Consider the following 20,875-nt stretch of genomic DNA (forward strand, 5'->3'; position numbering starts at 1 on the left):
GTATCTAAATATATAGAATTACGTCATAGAATTTTAAATTCTTATAAAACTATACTTTGCTCAAAAGTTGTTATTTGTTTAAATATTGATTATAATTGAAGTCCAATAATTATTGGACTTCAATTATGTATTTATTTTAATCACTTCGAAACACCAATTAATCATTTTCTTTACACCACATGATCGAAAAAAGTCGTCTAGTAGGCCATGAAATTTATTTATAAATATAGTGATGTTGACGTTACAGCTCTTCGACGGTTTATTTGACCGTAACTTTTCGACGTCGTAAACTAAATTTTTACCACATAGCAACTTATTGTTACCCAGCAACCATTGAACATTTTTTTGTGTTAACGAAACGTACACGTGAAAACAATAAATATTAGCACACAGATAAAAAAGCGTGTGTATAAATTTCAGCGAAACGTACGGTGGTTTCGGAGATTATCTGTCGAATAAATTGCTAGACAGATTTCGACAGACAGAGGAACGGAAACAAGAGATTAGAGATTCATTTATTCCTTCATTGGGTGACTTTAGTACCATACTTTCATAGTTAGTATTCGAGGAGTAAAAATTAGAACGATTAATGACAGTTTGCAAATTCTTATAAATAGCTTACAGTATTATTTAATGGAGGCGAGCCACAGAATTTGTAATCGAGTTATCCTTGGAAAGAATTTAGCATGTCGGAGATTAAATCATACTGATAAATGTCAAAAAATGACAATTGTAAAAGCAAAAATGGCGTGTACTTTTTTTTAGCTAACCTTTATTTAAGCCATGAAAATTCGGTTTTAAATGGCAGCTGAGACCAGCAATGATTCTATTCATTTTCTTCGAATGGATTTTTATTTTACATGAACCGAATGAGCAATATTCCATAAAACTATACAGTTTGTGTAGTTGCATAATACATTGTAACTATGAATCATGATCTTGAAAAATATAAAAAATAAATCTAGAAGATGGTTTTCCCAATATGTGATTCAATTATCATTATAATAATATTGATATTTTGCGATAACTACTACGCGTGGTTACTTTTAAAGAATCTCGTACAGATAGATAATAATTTTAGTACTTTTCCTCTTCTACTTGTTTTGCAAAATCCGCCTTTTTCGGAAATGATTTGAAAACCCGATTATAAACCCATATCACCTTAATCCCCCACAACTTAGACACACCTTAATCAAAACAAAAATACCCACACCAAATCATCATATTCTCTCCAATCAGCCAATCGCTCCTCTTTCACAATCGATAAAAATCCTATCTTATCATTCCGCCATCGGAGTGTTCCTCGCACAAACATGAATTCACGCCATTTCGAAAAAACCGAAAGACGTCAGCAAAAACCCACCGTTGAAGTCGTCAAAATCCAGCCCCGCGACACCCTCGACGTGGACTTCCCCTCCCAGGTCAGACATCCCCAAACCAACCTCTTCAAGAGCAAATCCGATTGGTACATCAACCTCCTAAGCGATGACGTAAGTAATTTTTAATGTACTCCTTAGCTTTTAATTGAAGCAATTGGGTGAAATGTGGCCGAATGAGTAACAATTTCGTAATTGGGAGCGCCGCATCTTATCAATGAGCTCATTATTTGCTCGAAAACATAAAGAACGACAACGCTATCGTTGAACGGATGTGGTCATAACAGAAAAGAAAAATTGTGGAGCCGACACAATGTGGAATCGGTGCGTGGTAGAATGGCTGAAGAAACTGCGGTACGACATAGACTATTACGATGAAGTGCTTCTTCCTTGCGAATACGAAGAAATGAACAATTTGAGTGCTTCGTACGAGAATCTCTGGGAGTGTTACAGTGAAAATGCGAAGAAAGTCGCTTTGAAGTATGGAGAGGTCTGTCGAGTGTCGGTCGTTGTGGACGAGGAGGTGGAAAATTTGAAAGTCGCGCCGATTCTCTACGAGTGTTTGGATCCGGACGATCTCCCTGAAGATGTCATTATGTGGAAGAAACATCTAAGACACACTTACTACGGGGAGGACGAAAATTTTCTCGAGAACGAGGTAGACATTACGATTTTATAAGTTTTATAAAGGGGTCAAGAACACTGACTGATACACTATCAGTGCAAACATGAAAAAATTTATTGACGTAGAGGCTGCATTTACATGGTGAAGGACAAAATAATGAGTGCAATGATGGAGTCACAATCACAAATATAGCGCTACCCATCCGGTGTAATTATCAGCAGCCGGAAGAATTATTCACGCTGTGGAATGTACATTTGTACTTGGAGAGTCGTGGTTTATTAGAGGAAAATTTTCTGCTTACACTTAAAGAGGATTTTTCTGTTTAATTGCTAGGTTGTTTGTTTAGATATGAGTCATAATAAAATTTGAATTATTAATCAAAATAACAGGTGGGAATGCGGCTATAACGACTTGGGTTGCATGCTCTATAAATTTTTGTGTTTACAACAGTTAAACAAACAAATTCAGAAAGTAATGGATTAATTATAAACACTAAATTTTTTGTTCGTGGTAGTATGTGAGTGATGTCAACTTATTATGTTAAATATGGAACATGGAGAATTTTGTCGACGTACTTCCCACAAAAATTGACGCAATATTCAACGAAAACAGACTTCTTTTCATTCATTCAAGGCACAATCATGAATTGTCCACCAGCTTGGTGGTTCTAATTTACGTGTTTAGCATCTTTAATCAATATTATATATTTGTTCTTGTGAAAAATCAACAATGTTTTCATACCATTTAAAAATTATTACAGATGTTACTCTATAAAATAATAAGTTCACTAGTTGGTAGTATTGCTAATGTTTGACAAATTGTACAACTGTCAAAAAGGATAACATACGTCACTTTTTTCTTCCAGAACGTTAATAATCAAAGGCGCTGCGCAGTACACGAGATACGAAAATGCAGATTTCCACTGTCGTTTATTCTTTGTCCTTTGATGGTGGTTTATATTTTATTAGACACTTATAATAATTATTTTGAAACTGAAATTTTAGGTAGATAAGTGAGTCTCATTTTAAATAGGCCGTATAGCATGCACAGCTTCGAAAAATAGCAGATTTTGTATCGATTATCTCACAAATATTGAGTGAAATTCAAATTTCACAGTTACAAATATCTTCGCTAATGTTAAACAAATCTGTATTAAAAATAACCCTGACACGTATGCATTATTTGCTGTGTTTCAAAAATGAAGCAAATTAATTGTAAATAAACAACTTAATAGAGTTTTTGTGTGCTACTTTTTGTAAAAAGTGAACAACCGATAGATTTATTTTTTAATTATATTTTATTATATCTGGACTTCTTAACCACGCGTAGAAATATTCTTATTTTACATTTATATATTAGGTTTTAATGCTATAATTCTTTTTTACTTATTACAGTTCAAGAACATCAGGTGCATGATAACTTTTTAGATTGTTTGAAAATCATTTACGTTATTGGCATGATAAAATAAAAAAAAAATGTTGCATGTCATGATAAGTTAGCACGTGTTTCAATAATGTTCCAAAATATTTTATTTTTCATTAATTAATTTGAACTGAGGTCAGTAAATTTTCGAATCGGTATAGATACATATGCGGATATGTACAATGTAACACTAATTATGCTTTGTAGTAATTATAGCAGTGACTGGTGATTCGTTTTGATATACCGGGTGTCTGGAAAATGGCGGATTAACTCTTCAGTACGTTATGTACGGGGGTTTTGGATGTCCCAGAAAAATAATTATCTCTGGTTTACTTTCTGATTTCTTAGACGATGGTGACTGAAATCCACCTTTTATTTTTTTAATAAACCAAAACCAACAAAATAAAAACCCATTAAAGCATAACCAAGCAAAGACTAGAGAAAATGTTCAAAATGCCTGCCTAGTGCATATAAATAAGCTCGTCCTATTTCCAAATTTTAATCATTTTTTGTAAAAGTTAGTCATCAGTACTTCGTAAGATAAAATTGATTTTGGCAAATGACATGCCCTCTAAAAAAAAAGAGTGTGGGTGGGCGGGGCTAGAAGCTGCTAAGAGAAGACTGATTTTGGCAAATGCTCGCGGCGTTTTTCTTTATCTTCTAGTCTTAAACATCGTAGATAAAAATAAAATTTTAAAAATACGCTATTAACATTTATCTAATAATCCTGTGCAATTAGATTTAAATAATTTTTAACTTAACTTCATCAAATTAAGCTTATCAGTCTTATCACTTATGGTTTTACACAATAAAGCTACAGTTAAAATTGTATTAAAATGTTTCGATTACGTATAATGTAAGAAATAAATCTTTTAGAGACCAAAAACACAAAAAAATAACGTCCGAGGGTCTCAGGAATTTTTTTTGTTGTTCGGTTTGATTTAGCTCTCTATTGAACTTGTTTAAGGAAACATTATCTAAATAGTCTCTGAATGAAATAGGCACAACAACTATGAAGTAGCTCCCAAATTTCATTCAGTATTCTTCGATTCATAGAAAAAAATGGAAGTCTGTGCAATGATAACAACTTTTATAATAATATAGGAATGTGAATTGAAGATTTAGGTACACCTCCAGAAGCTCTTTTCAGCTTCATTTCTTCGAAATTTGGAAATTTTTCAAAAATTTGACTTCCAAATGGAATATTTCGAAAATCTTACTCCCGGACCATGAACACTCCATATTTTTACCAAAGCTCAATTTTACAATATTCCCCCTTGTGAAATATTTAACCATTTTTCGACCACTTCGAAAATTACCTAAAGAAATTTTTGTAGATACCCACATCATTTAAGATTGTTAAAAAATTTGATTTTCAAACCGAATATTTCCCAAAATATTTCCTTATGAAATCTTCGACCATTTTTCGACCATCTTTGAAAGTTATCTGAAGGTTTTTTTTTGTAGATTTCAACCTCGAGAAATAAATTATTTCCGGCATTTTTTGAAAATTTCTATTATGAATCCTCTGTAACTTTTCCCTTTACGACGTTGCTATGAAATCATTGGGGGATAAATACTGCCACTCACTTAACATGTGAATAGCATTGAATTATCACCCGGTATAATTTTTTGACACATTCTGTGCAATTAATTGTTAGTCTTATGACCTGCATATAGAATACAGTGTTTCAAGGTAAATTACTCCATTTTTTTTTCGGAAAACCTATATAAAGTTATATACCTTATAGTATTGCAAAATATCAATTCAGTAGACGACAAACAGACAAATTTTGAAATTCAAGTGATAGCGACTGACTGACGAAAAATGCAAACCCACATTTTCGTATTCTACGATCTACGAGACGTGAAACTCCCTCGAAAAAATCTTTAAATAGTCGTCAAAATAACCTATAATAACGGGTGCTCAGTTGAAAAAGTCATCAAGTTGGCTTTGATTTTTGTAAACATTGTCAAGATATCTACAACACAGGTCTACAATAACCCTAAAATTTAACCGACGAAAGCTGACAACGCGAAAATGTCAATTGTTCACAGCAGTAGGAATTAATAAAACACATGCGTTTTTCGCTACATTGTCTTCTATTAAAAAAGCAACGCCAACTTGACAACTGTTTCAATTCAACACCCGCTACTTCTCCTAACTATCCTTTTAGAAGTAAAAAATGACTATCTTGTTAGGACACCCTCTCATATTTTATTTTGCAAGTAAAATCGCTTATATCAAATTAATTCTAAACTGATTCACCTTCATATTTAGCATTGGTAACTGTAGTCTGTTTACATATAAATATTAAACCTTGATTGTGTTAGGACAAAATTCTTGACAAAAAAAAATGGAATATAAACTTTATATTCAAGTGTAACTCAACTGCTTATACTTTGGAAAGTATGTATCTTATGATCGAAAAAAAAACATCCTTTAGTCAGCCATGGAATAATTTTTTTGCATCGTTTTCTTGCTTGACTCCATTTCGGTTTTGTCAAAATATTCTATGACACTATCAAAATTTACTTTCCTGTCTTTCAATTGATAAAATGGAAAGATTGTTTAGTCGCGCGTAGCTTATTGTGGACCTTAAGCACGATTTTATAAACTTTAATTGTGAAAAGCTTTTTTCACATGAAGCCACCGAAACACAAATGGTTAAAAAAATCTTAGACACATCGCTAGACTCGAAACAGACTCAGAATTTTATGATGAATCTGAAAAGTTCCAATGTAGTCCACTGAACCACTTCTTGGGAAGAAATGCTGGCGGCTTCCACGGGGCGTCTCAGTCGTAAATTTTTCAAAATTATGTCCTCTACAGAAAATTAATTGTAGATTTTTGTCAGATTTGCAACTATTCCATGCACATCTTTTTTTGATGACGTTAGCAGTGGGATTTATAAACTTACCGTTGCAGTTGCTGTTCTCGCTGAAGGTGCTTTTAGAGCTGAAAATTGTCATTTATAAACTGCGTTGCCAAGTTGCCGTTAATAGTAACTTTGATGTTCAACTTTTGCCGTATTTAAAGGGGCTGTAGAAAGACATATAAGTTGATTACTACAAAAATTTACCATTTTAGACATGTTTTAAGTTTCTTGTTGTCGAAATAACTCTACACATAACAAGAAAAAAAGGCAAAATGTAGCCCCGCCCACCCACCCTCTCTCAATTGTGATGATTTTTTTTATTCGCCGTTAACCAAGGGGACGGAACTTAACTGCAAAATCCTTATTTCTCTACGAGAAGTTAAATACATTTTTTTGGAGTATCGTCTTGTTTAAAGAATATACTATGTATATTAAGAAAAAAATAAAGCCAAAGATTAGGCCCCACCAATACCCGCCCCTATCTCAATTCTCAATTGTGATGAACTTTTCATTCGTTGTCAGATCGCGGGGCGGGGCTTATTTACAAGATCCATATTTGTCTACAAGAATTTACCATTTTAAACATGTTTTAAGTTTCTTGTTCTGAAAAGACAACTACGTATATTAAGCAAAAAGGCAAAAAATAAGCCCCGCCCACCCGCCCTATTTCAATTGTGATGATTTTTTTAATCGTTGAGAGCTAAAGGACGGAATTTAAATACAAAATTCTTATTATTTCTCTACAAGAAATTACCATATAAGACATTTTTTTAAGTCTCGTGTTATTCAAAGAATACTATGTATATTAAGAAAAAATTAAAGCCAAAGATTAAGCCCCACCCACACCTGCCCTGATATAAATAGTAATGAAGTTTTCATTCGTTGGCAGACCTAGGGGCGTGTTTTAAGTTTCTAAGAATAAAAAAATCATCACAATTGAGACGGGGTGGGTGGGTGGGGTTTATATATTTTTTTTTTCTTAATATACATAGTATTCTCTGAACAACACAATACTCAAAAACATGATTTTAATTTCTTGTGAAGAAATAAGTATTTTGCAGTTAAACTTCGTCCCCTTGGTTCACGGCGAATAAAAAAAAAACATCACAGTTGAGATAGGACGCGTGGGCGGGCTTACAGTTTTCCTTTTTGTGTTAATATGTGTAGAGTTCTTTTCACAATATGAAACTTAAAACCCACATTTCTTTGCAAAAATTTACCATTTTAACCATGTTTTAAGTTTCTTGTTATGAAAAGATGGCTATGTATATTAAGAAAAAAGGCCAAATATAAGCCCCGCCCACCCGCCCTATCTCAATTCTGATGATTCTTTTTTATTCGTCGTAAGCCGAGGGGCGGAGCTTAATTGTAAAATCCTTATTTTTCTACGAGAAATTACCATGTAAAATATGTTCTTAAGTAAGCGTGTTATGCAGCAAACTGAATGTATTAATTAAAAAAATAACCAAAAGAGATCTTAACCGTAATGAATTAATTCTTCATTCTTTGTCAGACCGAGCGGCGGAGCGTAATTGTCAAATTGATATTTTTCTATACAAATTTACCATTTTAAACATGTTTTACCTTTCTTACATCTTGTACGTGGTTGACAGTGGCATTTAATTTAAACAAAAATTTGTCATTGATTATTATTAAAATTTCATAACCTAATTTTTTGGACCTTTAAAAGTAGCAACAAAAATATTAGGTAAAAATTTGAGAAGATGTTATACCGATAGAACAATAAAAAACACAATTAAAAACAGCCATGAAATTCTGAAAGTTTGTCTTTGATCGTTGCATTTTCAACGTAGAGAGGAAAATTCTATGAAAGACAATTCTTCAAAATTCCATGGCTGCCTTGTATAGTGTTTTTTTTTTGTTGTTGTCTTAGTACATTTTACATCAAAAAACTAGAAAATAAGTTACCGCCGTCTAGTGTAATTTTTCTAGATGCTCTTTGTAATGAACTCAACTTTAGTAATATGTACGCAAAAAGTATTTAACGAAGTAGGTAATAATGCAAAATGTCATATACGGAATGACTTCCATAAATAACTGCTTTATCAGTTAGTCAATAAGGAACAAGGTACACAGTTTGTAATGCACATATTAGAGTATTTATTATATTTTTGTTGGTACTAAAATTTTTTTCTGACTCATAAATTTCACATCAACTACATTTATTTTGTCAACATTTTTATTCTTTGTATCAAGTGTAAATCTTTGAAGTTGACATTTAATAAATTTTAGGAGTATCTATCTATCAAAAATACTAAGTTTAAGCACAGTTGATTACACTGTTTTCTCTTAACAATATCACTTTAAGATATTTTCCTTACTCTTATGATGTAAAAGATGTGTTGGGTACTCCATTCTTTTTACACACTATGATATCAACAAAACATTTTGTCAAAATTTTTGTTTTTCGGTATTCCTGAATCGGGTGAACAGACTGCAGTTAAAGGCAACAGAAAACAAAAACAAACCCAACTAAAGAAAAAAAAAAACTTTGTAATTTTGATTTTAGAAAATTCATCTTCACTTTAAAAACTTGAGGTGACTGAAAAAATGAAGAAAAAAAAATGTTGGGAAAATTATTTTGACGTTTTAAGAACCAACAATAATTACATGTTTTCAAAACAAAACTTGAGTAATGAAATGAGTAATGAAAACATTAGAAAGTTATCATGAAACATTTATTACTGTCATTTGGTGGATTTTATAGGAAATAAATTATACGATCGAAAACCAATAAAACAGTATCGCATTAAAGCAGTGCCGAAACTAGCTATAGGCCGAGTAGGCCCTTGCCTAGGAGCGCCAACGACAAGGGGCGCCAAATTCGTCCAAAAATTATGTTGTATAGTTTTGGAAATTTCATTGTACCCTATAAAATTTTATTGGCAATAACGAAACGCACAGTAGTTACAACTTAAGTTGTCGTGTGCCCGTAATCCTCAGATGTTAGAAACCAGAATAATCCAGGTCCGAGCTTGGACCATCGTTACTTATGAACGGAAATGACCATTATTTTATGAGTACAACTACCTGGCAAATATTCTCAGACAAATTCGAGTGAACTGGTGTGAGCCATAAATATTTCTTACCATTGTACTACTGTCCGTCTCGTTATCGTCAATAAAATTTTATAGGGTAGAATGAAATTTCCAAAACTATACCAAGAATTATGTCATATTAATCTTTTTTTAGAAACATGTAATCGGTGCGACAGGTTTTTTAATGTTGATTTTATTTTGAACTTATATAATATTTATTGATTTATGCATATTATATACCTATATGTATAATCTCGAATTTTTTTCTTTTTTTTTATATTTTATCATAGTATCTGTTTTACTTATTAAAAAATATAAATAAAACTGTTCTGTAAAATTGCATTTGTATGTGTAGGGGAGGGGCGCCTAACGCAAGGTTCGCCTATACCTAAATATTCTTTGGTTTCGCCACTGCATTAAAGATTTGAAATAGAACTGATCGTAGTATGAAGACAACTTAACTTTTTAAATGGCACAACCGCTGTGGTAACCTTATTGTTTCATCCATCAATGTTACTAAATTTATATTGGGTGACATAACAAAATTTTCCAGTAAATATGATTAGATAAGTTCTTTTTGAAACTTTGTACTGTTGACAAAAAAAAGATTGTTAACTATAATTCGATAATAAATCTTATATTATGATATTATTGCACTGAATAAGCTATAATCTTTTCAAAAACGTATTTCCGGTAAAACCGGAAGTAAGTGCTATGAATTTCACGATTAGTTAGACTTTAACAAAATTGACAAATAACTTGAGGACTTGAGACAAAACACCCGGCATATCGATTTTCATAAAACTATAGCAGTTTAAAAATTTTGACATTCAGCACTCTGTTGGTGGCAACCCAGTAGTGTTGAATTACATTTACACAATCAAAATTAATTCCCCGAACCTAAAACCCCAACAGCGTGTAGACGAATTTCCGACGAGTGTCAACCGCAATAAAAAAATTTAAACCGCCGTCCTCACTTGGCGCTAATTGCAATCGCCAATAAAACCTGTCAAATTTATCAAAGCAAATAAACACCGAGTGGGGCGATAACTGTGTACAATTTTTATCAGTGTTATCATAACGCGCATGTTTACATCAACGTAATACCTTTTTTATCCCACTTTCTGAGTGCTTCGACCTGTGGTCATGTGTTCGTTATTTATTTTATAAAAAATTATTGTACATAAGTAAAAAAATGACAAGGCATTCAATCGCGTTCGATCGTTTGCCCGAAAACGAGCGAAGACAGTTAGAGGTACATACAATTAAATTGAAAAAAATTGTATTTCGCGATATATGTAACCTCAACTCTTGTGTGCTTTAACAATTTGTGTAAATTTGCAGGACCTGATCACCGATTGCGAAAATGAGCCGAAACATTTGGTTGCGAGTGTCAGCAAGCCGGGAAATTTTCCACTTCCTGAAGATGAAGAAGTTCAGATTAGAACGACTGTTAGGAACATTAAACCGGAGCGACCGAGGACGTACGCGCCAACTTTGACGTAAGTACCTGGTTGACAGATTGGCAGATTTGTCACTTTGGGGAGTAGTGACCGGAAGATCTGGCACCTATGCAACAATGACAATGTGTTACAAATACATATTTTAAATGAGTCGTAAAATCGTAGAAATTATTTGTTTTTCTGTCTTTGTTAACCATGTTAACCACATCTACAAAGATAATAACCGCTAATTTTGACGTCAGTGGTTGATAGATATTGTCACTGAAAAATATAGTATCATGGTAACAATAGAATTTGACGTACAGTGACTTGTAAAATACAAATTCGTCTCTTTTGTCTCTAACTGATCATAAGTAAATGTATTAATCACATCGTAGTATTCAAGTAAGTGCTAATTTTGATATCAACATTATGTTGATACATGTGTCAGTGAGAACTAGTGAAAAGAAATAGTCCGAATATTTTTTTGGGTGAGTGAATGTTACTATTATGACATTTATTATTTTATAATTATTAAATACAGGCGGGAGCGACATTAGTGTATTTTTACATTTTTAAAAAATGGGCTGAAATATTCTTGATTTGATGAATAAAACAAAAAAAAATCCATACAAAAATAATAATACATGAGGACATTATTTTATAAAATTTAAATATGCTTTACTGCGTAAAATGTTGGGCGAAGATCATAATATTATTGGTGGGTACAATTCGAGGAGGGTAGAATAAGAACGGAGGGATAATACGGTCGAAAAATGTGGTACCGACCGTCCGAAATCTAGACACCGTTTATGACGGTGTTTGGAATACGCGCTCGGCTAAACCACGCCCCCAGTTTCGAGAGAATCGCTAAACAGTGGCGGGCAAAGTTACTCAAGTTATACATTTATTACTTACTTATGAAAACTAAGTCTGTCTTTCACAGATTCTTTACTTCCATTCCACGACTTACAAAGTTTGCAGTTCACCATGTTGAATTTATTAAAAACAAAACGGCTTAAAGTATAAAGATATACAGCACGTGATGGTACAAAATAACTGAGATGTACGCCCATGGAGTACGATGGGCTTTTCTCGAGGTTTGTAGCCAGCTCGCACATGCGCACAGTCGACAGACCGACCGTAAACGGTGTTTGCGGTAGTTGATTTTGGGCCAAAACCGTACCATTGAAAGCATACGACATGCTCCCTCCGTTCTTATTCCACCCTCCTCGGTACAATTAGATAAATTTTCGTTAGCGTTTTACCATCTACCATCTAAAATACGCACAAAATTTGACAACAATTGGTACAGCAGTTTCGGAATTCGGCAGTTATCTGTCTAATAAAAATTTACACGGACGACAGACAGACAGACGGATATGGGATACCTATTTTTTGGCACACTAGGGGTCATGAAACGTCGAGAAAATATGAACGTAGTCAGTCTCCAGTGCGCTTCCTTTTTTCGATACTTTGTCACGTGAACTTTCTTGACTACCACGTGGCACACATCAGATATACCTCCCCGACAGACCCATATATTTTTACTATCCAAGCGAAAATGACGGAAGTATTGTAATAAAGTCTATTTGCCGAATACCTAATTTTCCGACATTTCGTAGATCCTAGGAATGTGAGAAAGTAGGTATCCCGTTTGTCCCGTCTGTCGTCATTGTCAATGCTAGCGATTTTATTAGTCCGATTATCTTCGAAACTACTGCACGATTGTTGAGAAATATCAAACCTATTTTAAGAAATTCAAGGTTATCGTACAATCGCTAATCAGAATTCATCTATTCATCCGTTCCATAAACCTTGACGACGTTATCTCAAAATTTTGTTAAGTTTCGCTTGAAACTTCTAGTGTGATATGCAATATACACGGGTTATTAAATAAAATATAAAATTGACAAAAGAAAATTTTACAATTTTGAAATTTTGGGAAGAACTTAAATTAATGATTATTACAGTACAACGTCAAAATTTATTTATTCGTCCCCTCTAGAAAGTCGATGACGTAATTCCAAGAAATTCGGTTGCGCTTTAGTAACATGTTTTAATATTTCTGAATTGAGAAAGTCATTAAGTAGGCGTTTTTAATAGAAGAAAACGCATGTGTTGTTTCATCAGTTCATACTACTGGGTACAACTGAATTTTCGCGTCAGCTGTCACCTATTAAATTTTAGACAAACCTCAAAATGTTGACAAGAAATCAAGATCAACTTGATGACTTTTTCAACGGAATACCTCATACATCTACACTATAACAGGCGAATCAACTTTATTATTTCTCTAAAAAACTAAATTTATTATTAATTGAGCTTTAGGAGTGAGGGTAATACAATACAGTAATTATCCATAATAAAATTCAGACCGTTTTGCTCCATTGTAGCATTTATTAATAATAATTTTAGCCACCTGCACTGTTTTGCCGCGACAAAATCAATCAAAGTATACAGGTAAACAGTCAAAGTTAAGCATGTACTGAGAATGCATTTTTTCCTTCGCCTGTAGAAAAGTTCTGTCGGAATAAGAATCGAAAGCTGTAAATATGCAACTTTTAAATGTATATATATATATTTGAAAATAATAATTTTATATAACTCTAAATGAGTTCTATGAGGTTAAACGATCAAAACGGAATAGGAACGCGCTGAGTTTAGCTTTTTTCGACAGAGTCTTTTAGGCAAACAGTAGCCCCACCCACCAACCCCTTCTTCATTTCAATGACTACTCTTAATATTGTTCAGTCTTATATTAGTACTAGCCCCGCCCACCCGCCCTCTCTTTTCTTAGAGTGTATGTGAAATGGCTGATCGAAAAATTGTAAAATCTAAACATTGGAACAATTTAATAAAAATTAACTTGTAATAAAAAAAATTTAATCCTAGATTCTATTTATTTATCAACATAAAACCAACTTTCGTTCTTCAGAGCCAATAAGAATGAATGATCAAAACGGAATAGGGGTGGGTGGGCGAAGCCACATTTTACTTTGTTTTAAATCTCAAATTTTACCCCTTGTCAAAATAGAAAAGAGGTGGACGGAGCGAAGTTTAGCTTTTTTTCTAAAGACTCTTATAAGCAAGTCGTAGCCCCGCCCACTTACCCCCTCTTCATTTCAATGACTATTCCTAATATTGTTTAGTCTTTTCTTGGCAAATACTAGCCCCGCCCACCCGCCCTCTATTTTCTTAGAGAGTATGTCATTTCCCAAAGTTAGTCTTATGTTAGCAAGTAGTACTAACAAAAAAAAAAAATGAAAAACTGAAAAATTAAAAACTCGTGAAATTGGTGATAGAAAAATTGTAAAATCTAAAGTTGAAACAATTTAGTAAAAATTAAATTGTATTAAAAAAGAATGTAATCCTAGATTCTATTACTATTTATCAACATACAATCCAACTTCCGTTCTTCAAAGCCAATAAGAACGAATGACCGAAACGAAATAGGGGTGGGTGGGTGGGGCCACTTTTTACTTTGTGTCAAATCTTAGATTCTACCCTTTGTCAAAATAGAAAATAGGTGGGCGGGGCGGAGTTTAGCTTTTTCTAGAGTCTTATAAGCAAACAGTAGCCCCGCATACCTATCAGTGACTACTCATAATATTGTTCAGTGTTATCTTGGCAAGTACTAGCCCCGCCCACCCACCCTCTATTTTCTTAGAGGGTATGCCATTTGCCATAATCAGACTTATCTTAGCACGTACTAACAAAAAAAATGAAAAATTGAATAACTGTAAAATCTAAAAATTGAAGAAACAAAAAAATGAAAAATTGAAAAAAAAAACTATAAAATCGAAAAATTGAAAAATCGAATAACTGAAAAATTAAAGAAAATTAAAAAAAAGAACCGAAAAATTGCAAATCGAACAATTGAAAAATGTGTTCTTTTTGCCGCGACAAAATCATTCAAAATCAGACAACTTGCTACGTGCTTAATCTTCACATTCTTTCGGTGTATACAGATAAACAGTCAAAGTTAAGCATGTGCTGAGAATACATTTTTTCCTTCGCCTGTACTTCTCAAGTACAGCCAGAGGCGAGGAAAGTTCTGTCGAAATAATAATCGAAAGCTTTAAACATGCAACTTTTAAATGTACATATACCTATTTGAAAATAATAATTTTATATAACTCTAAATGAGTTCTATGAGATTGTGTCAAATTCCATAATTTACGAACAATGCGTAATTTTCGGTCGCCAAACCTACGACATTTGAATTTACATGCAATGAAATTATGATAAAATCACGGAAAAAAAATAACGTAAATAAATATTTAGTTACAAACCTGTGAGTAGTAGAACAAATATACAAATTACCTTGAAAGCTTCAAAACCGGTTTTAGGAAAAACCAGTGTTTACCCTTCTACAGTCGCGTCCAGAAAATCTTGGACGTTATTTTTCTGTCATTTTGAAAATATTGATGTAGGTAATCTGTGCTTGACGGTCAGTTTGACGTTTGAAATTTAAAAGATTTGTCACGTCACATCGAATGTCAGAAATGACAAAACTAAAAAAATTAAGTTAAATTACCTAAGGGTGTTTCACATTCTGTGACATGCCATGTTATCTAATTATTTTAGTTATTTTCCTTAACCCCTCTTCAAATAATGTTTTCACATCTATTAGCTAACCATTCATCACACTGCATAAATTTTGACTTTTTTGTAAATCGTGCTACGTAAATTTGTCGTACATTATCTAGTCCATGATGGCCATTTGAGATATCGCTCAAACAAATAAAATTTGAGATAACATCATAGATTTTTTCCAATATCAAAAAATTACCTTGGGATTGTATTTATTATAGCTGATATTAGTAGATATTTCACAAATATTGACCCGAATGTGTGATTTGAAATATCAATAATTGTAAATTCTAATTTTGCAGCCAATCATAATGTAAAAACTACCAACAAATAGATACTGCAAAGAATTGATAGTACAAAAGTCCACAAACTGTAAAATAGGGGTATTGAACAAAATTATTGAACCCTAAAATTAGAAATTAAAAAAAAAATAAAACCCGTTCTTTGTTTGGGACCAATAAGAGAATAAGCACTATAAAAGGATGCCTAATATTGCTTTAATTAATTATTTTCACTAAATTTCTATTTAAAAGACGTTGTTTCATTACAATCATTTCTTTTCTTCTTCCAGAAAGAAAAAAGAGGACATCCTCGAGTTTAGGGGCGTCGTTCATTTAGAAATCGGCAGAGAAATCTGCGTCAAAGTCCGCCCCAAAGAAACCCTCCGCACCTACAACGGTGTCCTCCAACTCGTTGATAGCAAAGGAATGAGCAAAACCATACGTAAAAACGTCTCCCTAAAAAGGGGCACGAAGCAAATCGGCAAAAAAGAACTCGAGATGATGGACTGTGATCGAACGATCTACCGTCTAGAATTCGCCACTGCCAAAGAACTAAAAATCTTCCAAGAAAACGAAAAGTCCTACCACACAATCCCGTCGACGTCCGCTTTCAAAAACATAGGCCCATGGTCACAGTTGCGGAAGCTGTTGAAGAAAAGATCAAGTAGAGATCTTTTGGAATCGAAAGGGATTCTTAAAAATGAGCCGATTTTTGGCAATACTTTGGAGAATGTGTGCGATGTTGATGAGCATGTGCCGGAAGTAGTGACGAAGATTATTCGGCTGATTGAAGAACCGACGAACATCACTAGTGTAGGGTTGTATAGGACGAGTGCTAATTTGGCTGTTATTCAGAATATACGGTTTGAGATCAATTCTGGGAGGTGGGACGTTTTGGAAAAGCACAAGAATGATGTCGATGTTCTGACGGGGACCTTGAAGTTGTTTTTTAGGGAGCTGAAGCAGCCGCTGATATCGTACGAGACGTACCAGCAACTGAAAAAAAGCCTAAGTGAGTACATTTTATTGCTAATTATTAATTAATAGATGTACGTATTTTTTCAACAAGACAACAACGTTTCTAAAATTATATGTATAATATTTATTTGTTTATATATCCATTGTATACATTTGAAGTCATAGCCTACTCCAAACGCATATACATAATGTACTAGTTCGTTTGTCCAATCGCAGTCGCTTAGAAAATAAAATGTGGGAAGTAACTTTTGAGCAGTACCTACTGTTAATACGTAACATTAGTGACCACGCCTCCTTCCCCCACCCTTCATGAGTCTGAATAGAAAGCAGTGTGTGGCAGAACCAGCATCGGCGTCAAACACACTATTCCTGTTTTTAAATATTTAGATTCAGAGGCGTTCGTCATTGTTTTGTTAGTCATAGTGGACTTTTCTACCACAGGAGGTATTTCCAATTTAATAGTTTATACATTTGCCTTCGTGCTGGCGTGTTGACAAGTTCACTTAAGTTTGTTTCTCTTTGTTATTTTTTGCGATTTTACAGTTCTTTTCAGTGACAAAGTCAAGTGCGTACGTTACAATACTGACTGATAGTAAAGTGAATAAAAAAAAATCGGAAGAATTCGAAACCACAGATGAACTGAGGCAGAGTGGAATATTAAGCCCACCGTTATTTAATATAATATTCGAAGATGTAACAAAAGTCGCAAAAGGAAAAGCAAAAAAGCTGCATATAGGCTATAGAAACCTACAACATAAGGGAATGTGCTTTTGCAGATCTACAAAAAAAATACTTTCATTTGGTGGATCTTTTTTTGATGCCGTTTGTTGCTTAAACAAAGAATAATTCTGAAGTTATTTTCAACAGTTAAAACATGAATCTCCAACATTTTTGTGTCAGATTATTATTATTATATCATCGCGTTACAAACTCACTTCTATGGAGGAAAGTATTGAAAAAACAATAACTGTTAAATACACAGTGTTAATTCAGACATAGTTACTTAAACCTGTGCTTAAACTACAACTTAGCTACTTAACCCTCACTCAATGCAGCGTGGACGCGAGTTTATGGGCGACCTCACGGGTCCGGTCATTGATTAAATGACTACAAATTATTTTTAGAACATTAAATTAGAAAAAAAAAAAAATTGAGTAAACACGAAATGAACAACCTGATAAATGTGTTTTTATAAAAAAATAATTACAATTTTCAAACATCGATATTTCAGTTTTTTCAAATAAAACACGCTATATTTTATTACTGCATTTTATTCTGGTATTTGTTCGCTTTCTTTTTTGTCAAGTATTCTCTATATTTATAGTTGATAGTTATTGCAGTTTTTGGAAGACACAAAACAAAAAATAGAGTAAGATTGATTAAAATACACTGAAATATCGATAATTTACGACTGTAATGTTTTAGAATTTTTTTAGCAAGCAGTAGCCCCGCCCACCCGCCCTTTATTTTCTTAGAGGGTATGTCATTTGCCAAAATCAGTCTTATATTATCAAGTACTAATAAAAAAAAATGAAAAACTGAGAAAGCAAATCGAAAAATGGAAGAAATGAAAAACTGAAAAATTAAAAATTGGAACAATTTAGTAAAAATTAAATTGTATTAAAAAAAACGTAATCCTGGATTCTATTACTTATCAACATAAAATCCAAGTTCCGCTCTTCAGAGCCAATAAAATGAGAGATCAAAACGGAGTAGGGGTGGGTGGGCGGGGCCATTTCTTACTTTGTTTAAATCTTAGATTCTACCGTTTTCCAAAATAGAATTCAATTCCCATTTTGCAGTAAACAACATATTTCAGTAAAATGGAGAAAAGAAATGAATTGGGGCTGGGTTTAGTTTTTTCTACACCATTTGTTCATTCCAGTGACTACTCATAATATTGTTCAGTCTTAATCTTGCCAAGTACTAGCCCCGCCAACTCGCCCTCTATTTTCTTAGAAGGTATGTTATTTGTTATCTTAATAAAAAAAATTAAAAATTGAAAAAACAAAAAAGTATAAAATCGAAACTCTATGGAAAATTGAAAAAAGGGGTTCTTTGTTGACGCTTGCAAAGCTAAAATTAACAGTTTACTACCCTAACGAACGAAAACGTTCCTAGCAACCGATTATTTGGTCAATATGGGGGAAGTTTGCTTGAAAATTGTGACAACATTGTTCCTCCAACTCTTGTAGTTGTTTCTTGATGGTCAGAGTTTCGTGCTCTTATCTTTCCACGAAATATTGTAACACAGAATTTAGAAATAACAGTACTGCGATTTTTTTGTAAACCCTTACATTGCTAAAAAAATTCAGGAGAGTTGGAATAACGTGGCAACGTCGCATCGGAATTTCAATAAACTATATTATAAAGCCCGGGAAAAGCTAATGAGAATATGTAAAAATATACGCTGTTTTATTAAAAAAAAAAAAAAAAACAAGTTGTGTGTGTGCCTCAAAAACAAAACTCACCGCACACATCGTAGCTCACCCTACATGTACATTTTATATGTATTTTGTTATTAAAATCCAGAAATATAAATTTTATTATTATGAATTAAAACTGTCGTAATTCTTTTAATTACTCGGTTATGAAAACCTATTTATATCTATTCTGTTGAATAAAACAATTTGCAGTTGTGGCCTTATTAAAATTATCGGTTAGCTTACAAAACATTTGCCTCTCAATATTTACATTATAGATTCAGTTTGCTAAAAGTCAGTCAACCAATAATAATTAAATTTGCCTCATAAAATGTGACCTAATTTAATCAGAGCTGGTGCAAAATATTTCAATTGTATTTGCATTATTTACTAGACAACAGGATTATCATAAAAGAATGAACTTCTGTCAAATAATATTTATTATGCTTCTATTGTTTTCTTGTCTACCTGGTGTGGCCCTATTTTGAATGCTGCTTCACTTGATTCATCTTCATCTCCTTCGTGTGCAGATGTTTAATCATAAATAGACGTGTAATAAACATTATTTGACAGAAGTTCATGCTTTTCTGGTAATCCTATTTTGTTTTGAGAATATGTATATTTTTACTATATTCTACGTAAATTTTTACTAATATCTGTTTGTACTCTTAGTGAATCCCGACAATAAAGAAGAAATCCGCTACATCATCGACAGCCTTCCAACCCTCAACCGATCAACGCTTCTCTTCATAATAAAGCACCTTCTCAAAGTCTGTCAGCACAAACAAGCCAACAAAATGGACCTCCACAACATCTCTATCTGCTGGGGTCCGTCTCTAATTGGCCTCCCCGAAGAGCACTGCACAGATCTAGTAACTCAAACAACCGAATTTACAAAAATCACCGAAGATCTCCTCACGTTCTACAGCGACAAAAATTTAGACGTAAGAATGTAATTCGTCGTGAACTTTTTCAAAAAAGGTGTTAATTTTAAAATTACAGGAACCCGCAAAGACGCCCGACTTTGCCTACGAAGTGGTCCGAAGACTGACGCAGATTGTCGAAAACAACATCGAAGTCGAGGGCATCTACCGAAAGAGCGGGTCCAAGGCGAAAATCGAACAAATGATGCAAATGCTGGAAAAACAGAATCTGACTGAACTAAACAACGGGAAAAACGACATTCACGATCTTTGTTGCGTTCTTAAGAAGTATTTAGCGAATTTACGAAGAAAGATCGTTCCTGATGAGTTTTTCCACCAGTATTGCGACCTCTGTGGTAAATTCATTTTTTCACAAAAAAATAAGTCAGTGTTACTGAGTAATTGCTGCTTTTTTTTTCAGATAAAGTCGAAGATAGTATACTCCGTGACGAGGTTCGCCGAATGGTTGCCGAACTTCCCGGAAAAGACACAGTCCTCCTTCTATTCGAGCACTTACAAAAAGTGGTCGCGAACGAACGAAAAAACAAAATGTCATTGAGTGTTTTGGCGGATATTTGGATGACGACACTTATAGGAAGCACGAACTTTCAAAATTACAAGAAAAAAATGCCGAAATATTCAAAATTGTTTTTAACTTTATTGAATCTGAACGAAAAAGTTCTGCCTGATTTAGTGGCCGACCCGAAAGTGAAGTATTGGAGCAAATATGACAACGTACCTGATGATATTCACAACGATGCCGAAACGTCGAACGACAGAATTTTTACCAAATTGTAATCCTACGTTACGTAAGTCTGTTATTTTGTAATATTGTTTTATTTATATGAGATTAATAAACTGTTGTATGTAC

At 33.4% G+C, this 20,875-nt stretch overlaps 1 protein-coding gene across 3 annotated transcripts; it reads left to right on the forward strand.

Moving 5' to 3' along the window:
• Positions 1-1,054: 1,054 nt before the first annotated feature.
• On the forward strand, positions 1,055-20,874 carry LOC135137797 (uncharacterized). 3 transcript variants are annotated; one of them, XM_064067533.1, is made up of 6 exons: positions 1,055-1,490; positions 10,706-10,863; positions 15,971-16,692; positions 19,754-20,025; positions 20,084-20,360; positions 20,426-20,874. In XM_064067533.1, the coding sequence occupies exons 1-6, from the start codon at positions 1,314-1,316 to the stop codon at positions 20,800-20,802; spliced, it is 1,983 nt and encodes a 660-aa protein (XP_063923603.1). In that variant the 5' UTR covers positions 1,055-1,313; the 3' UTR covers positions 20,803-20,874. The 3 variants fall into 3 exon arrangements, with proteins under 3 accessions (XP_063923603.1, XP_063923602.1, XP_063923604.1); XM_064067532.1 differs by lacking the exon at positions 1,055-1,490 and adding an exon at positions 1,537-2,034; XM_064067534.1 differs by lacking the exon at positions 1,055-1,490 and adding an exon at positions 10,172-10,616.
• Position 20,875: the final 1 nt, after the last annotated feature.

The sequence above is a fragment of the Zophobas morio genome, unplaced genomic scaffold (assembly GCF_036711695.1).
Source record: "Zophobas morio isolate AGI-343-1 ecotype UQ-CSIRO unplaced genomic scaffold, CSIRO_AGI_Zmor_V1 ptg000030l, whole genome shotgun sequence".
Lineage (NCBI taxonomy): Eukaryota > Metazoa > Arthropoda > Insecta > Coleoptera > Tenebrionidae > Zophobas > Zophobas morio.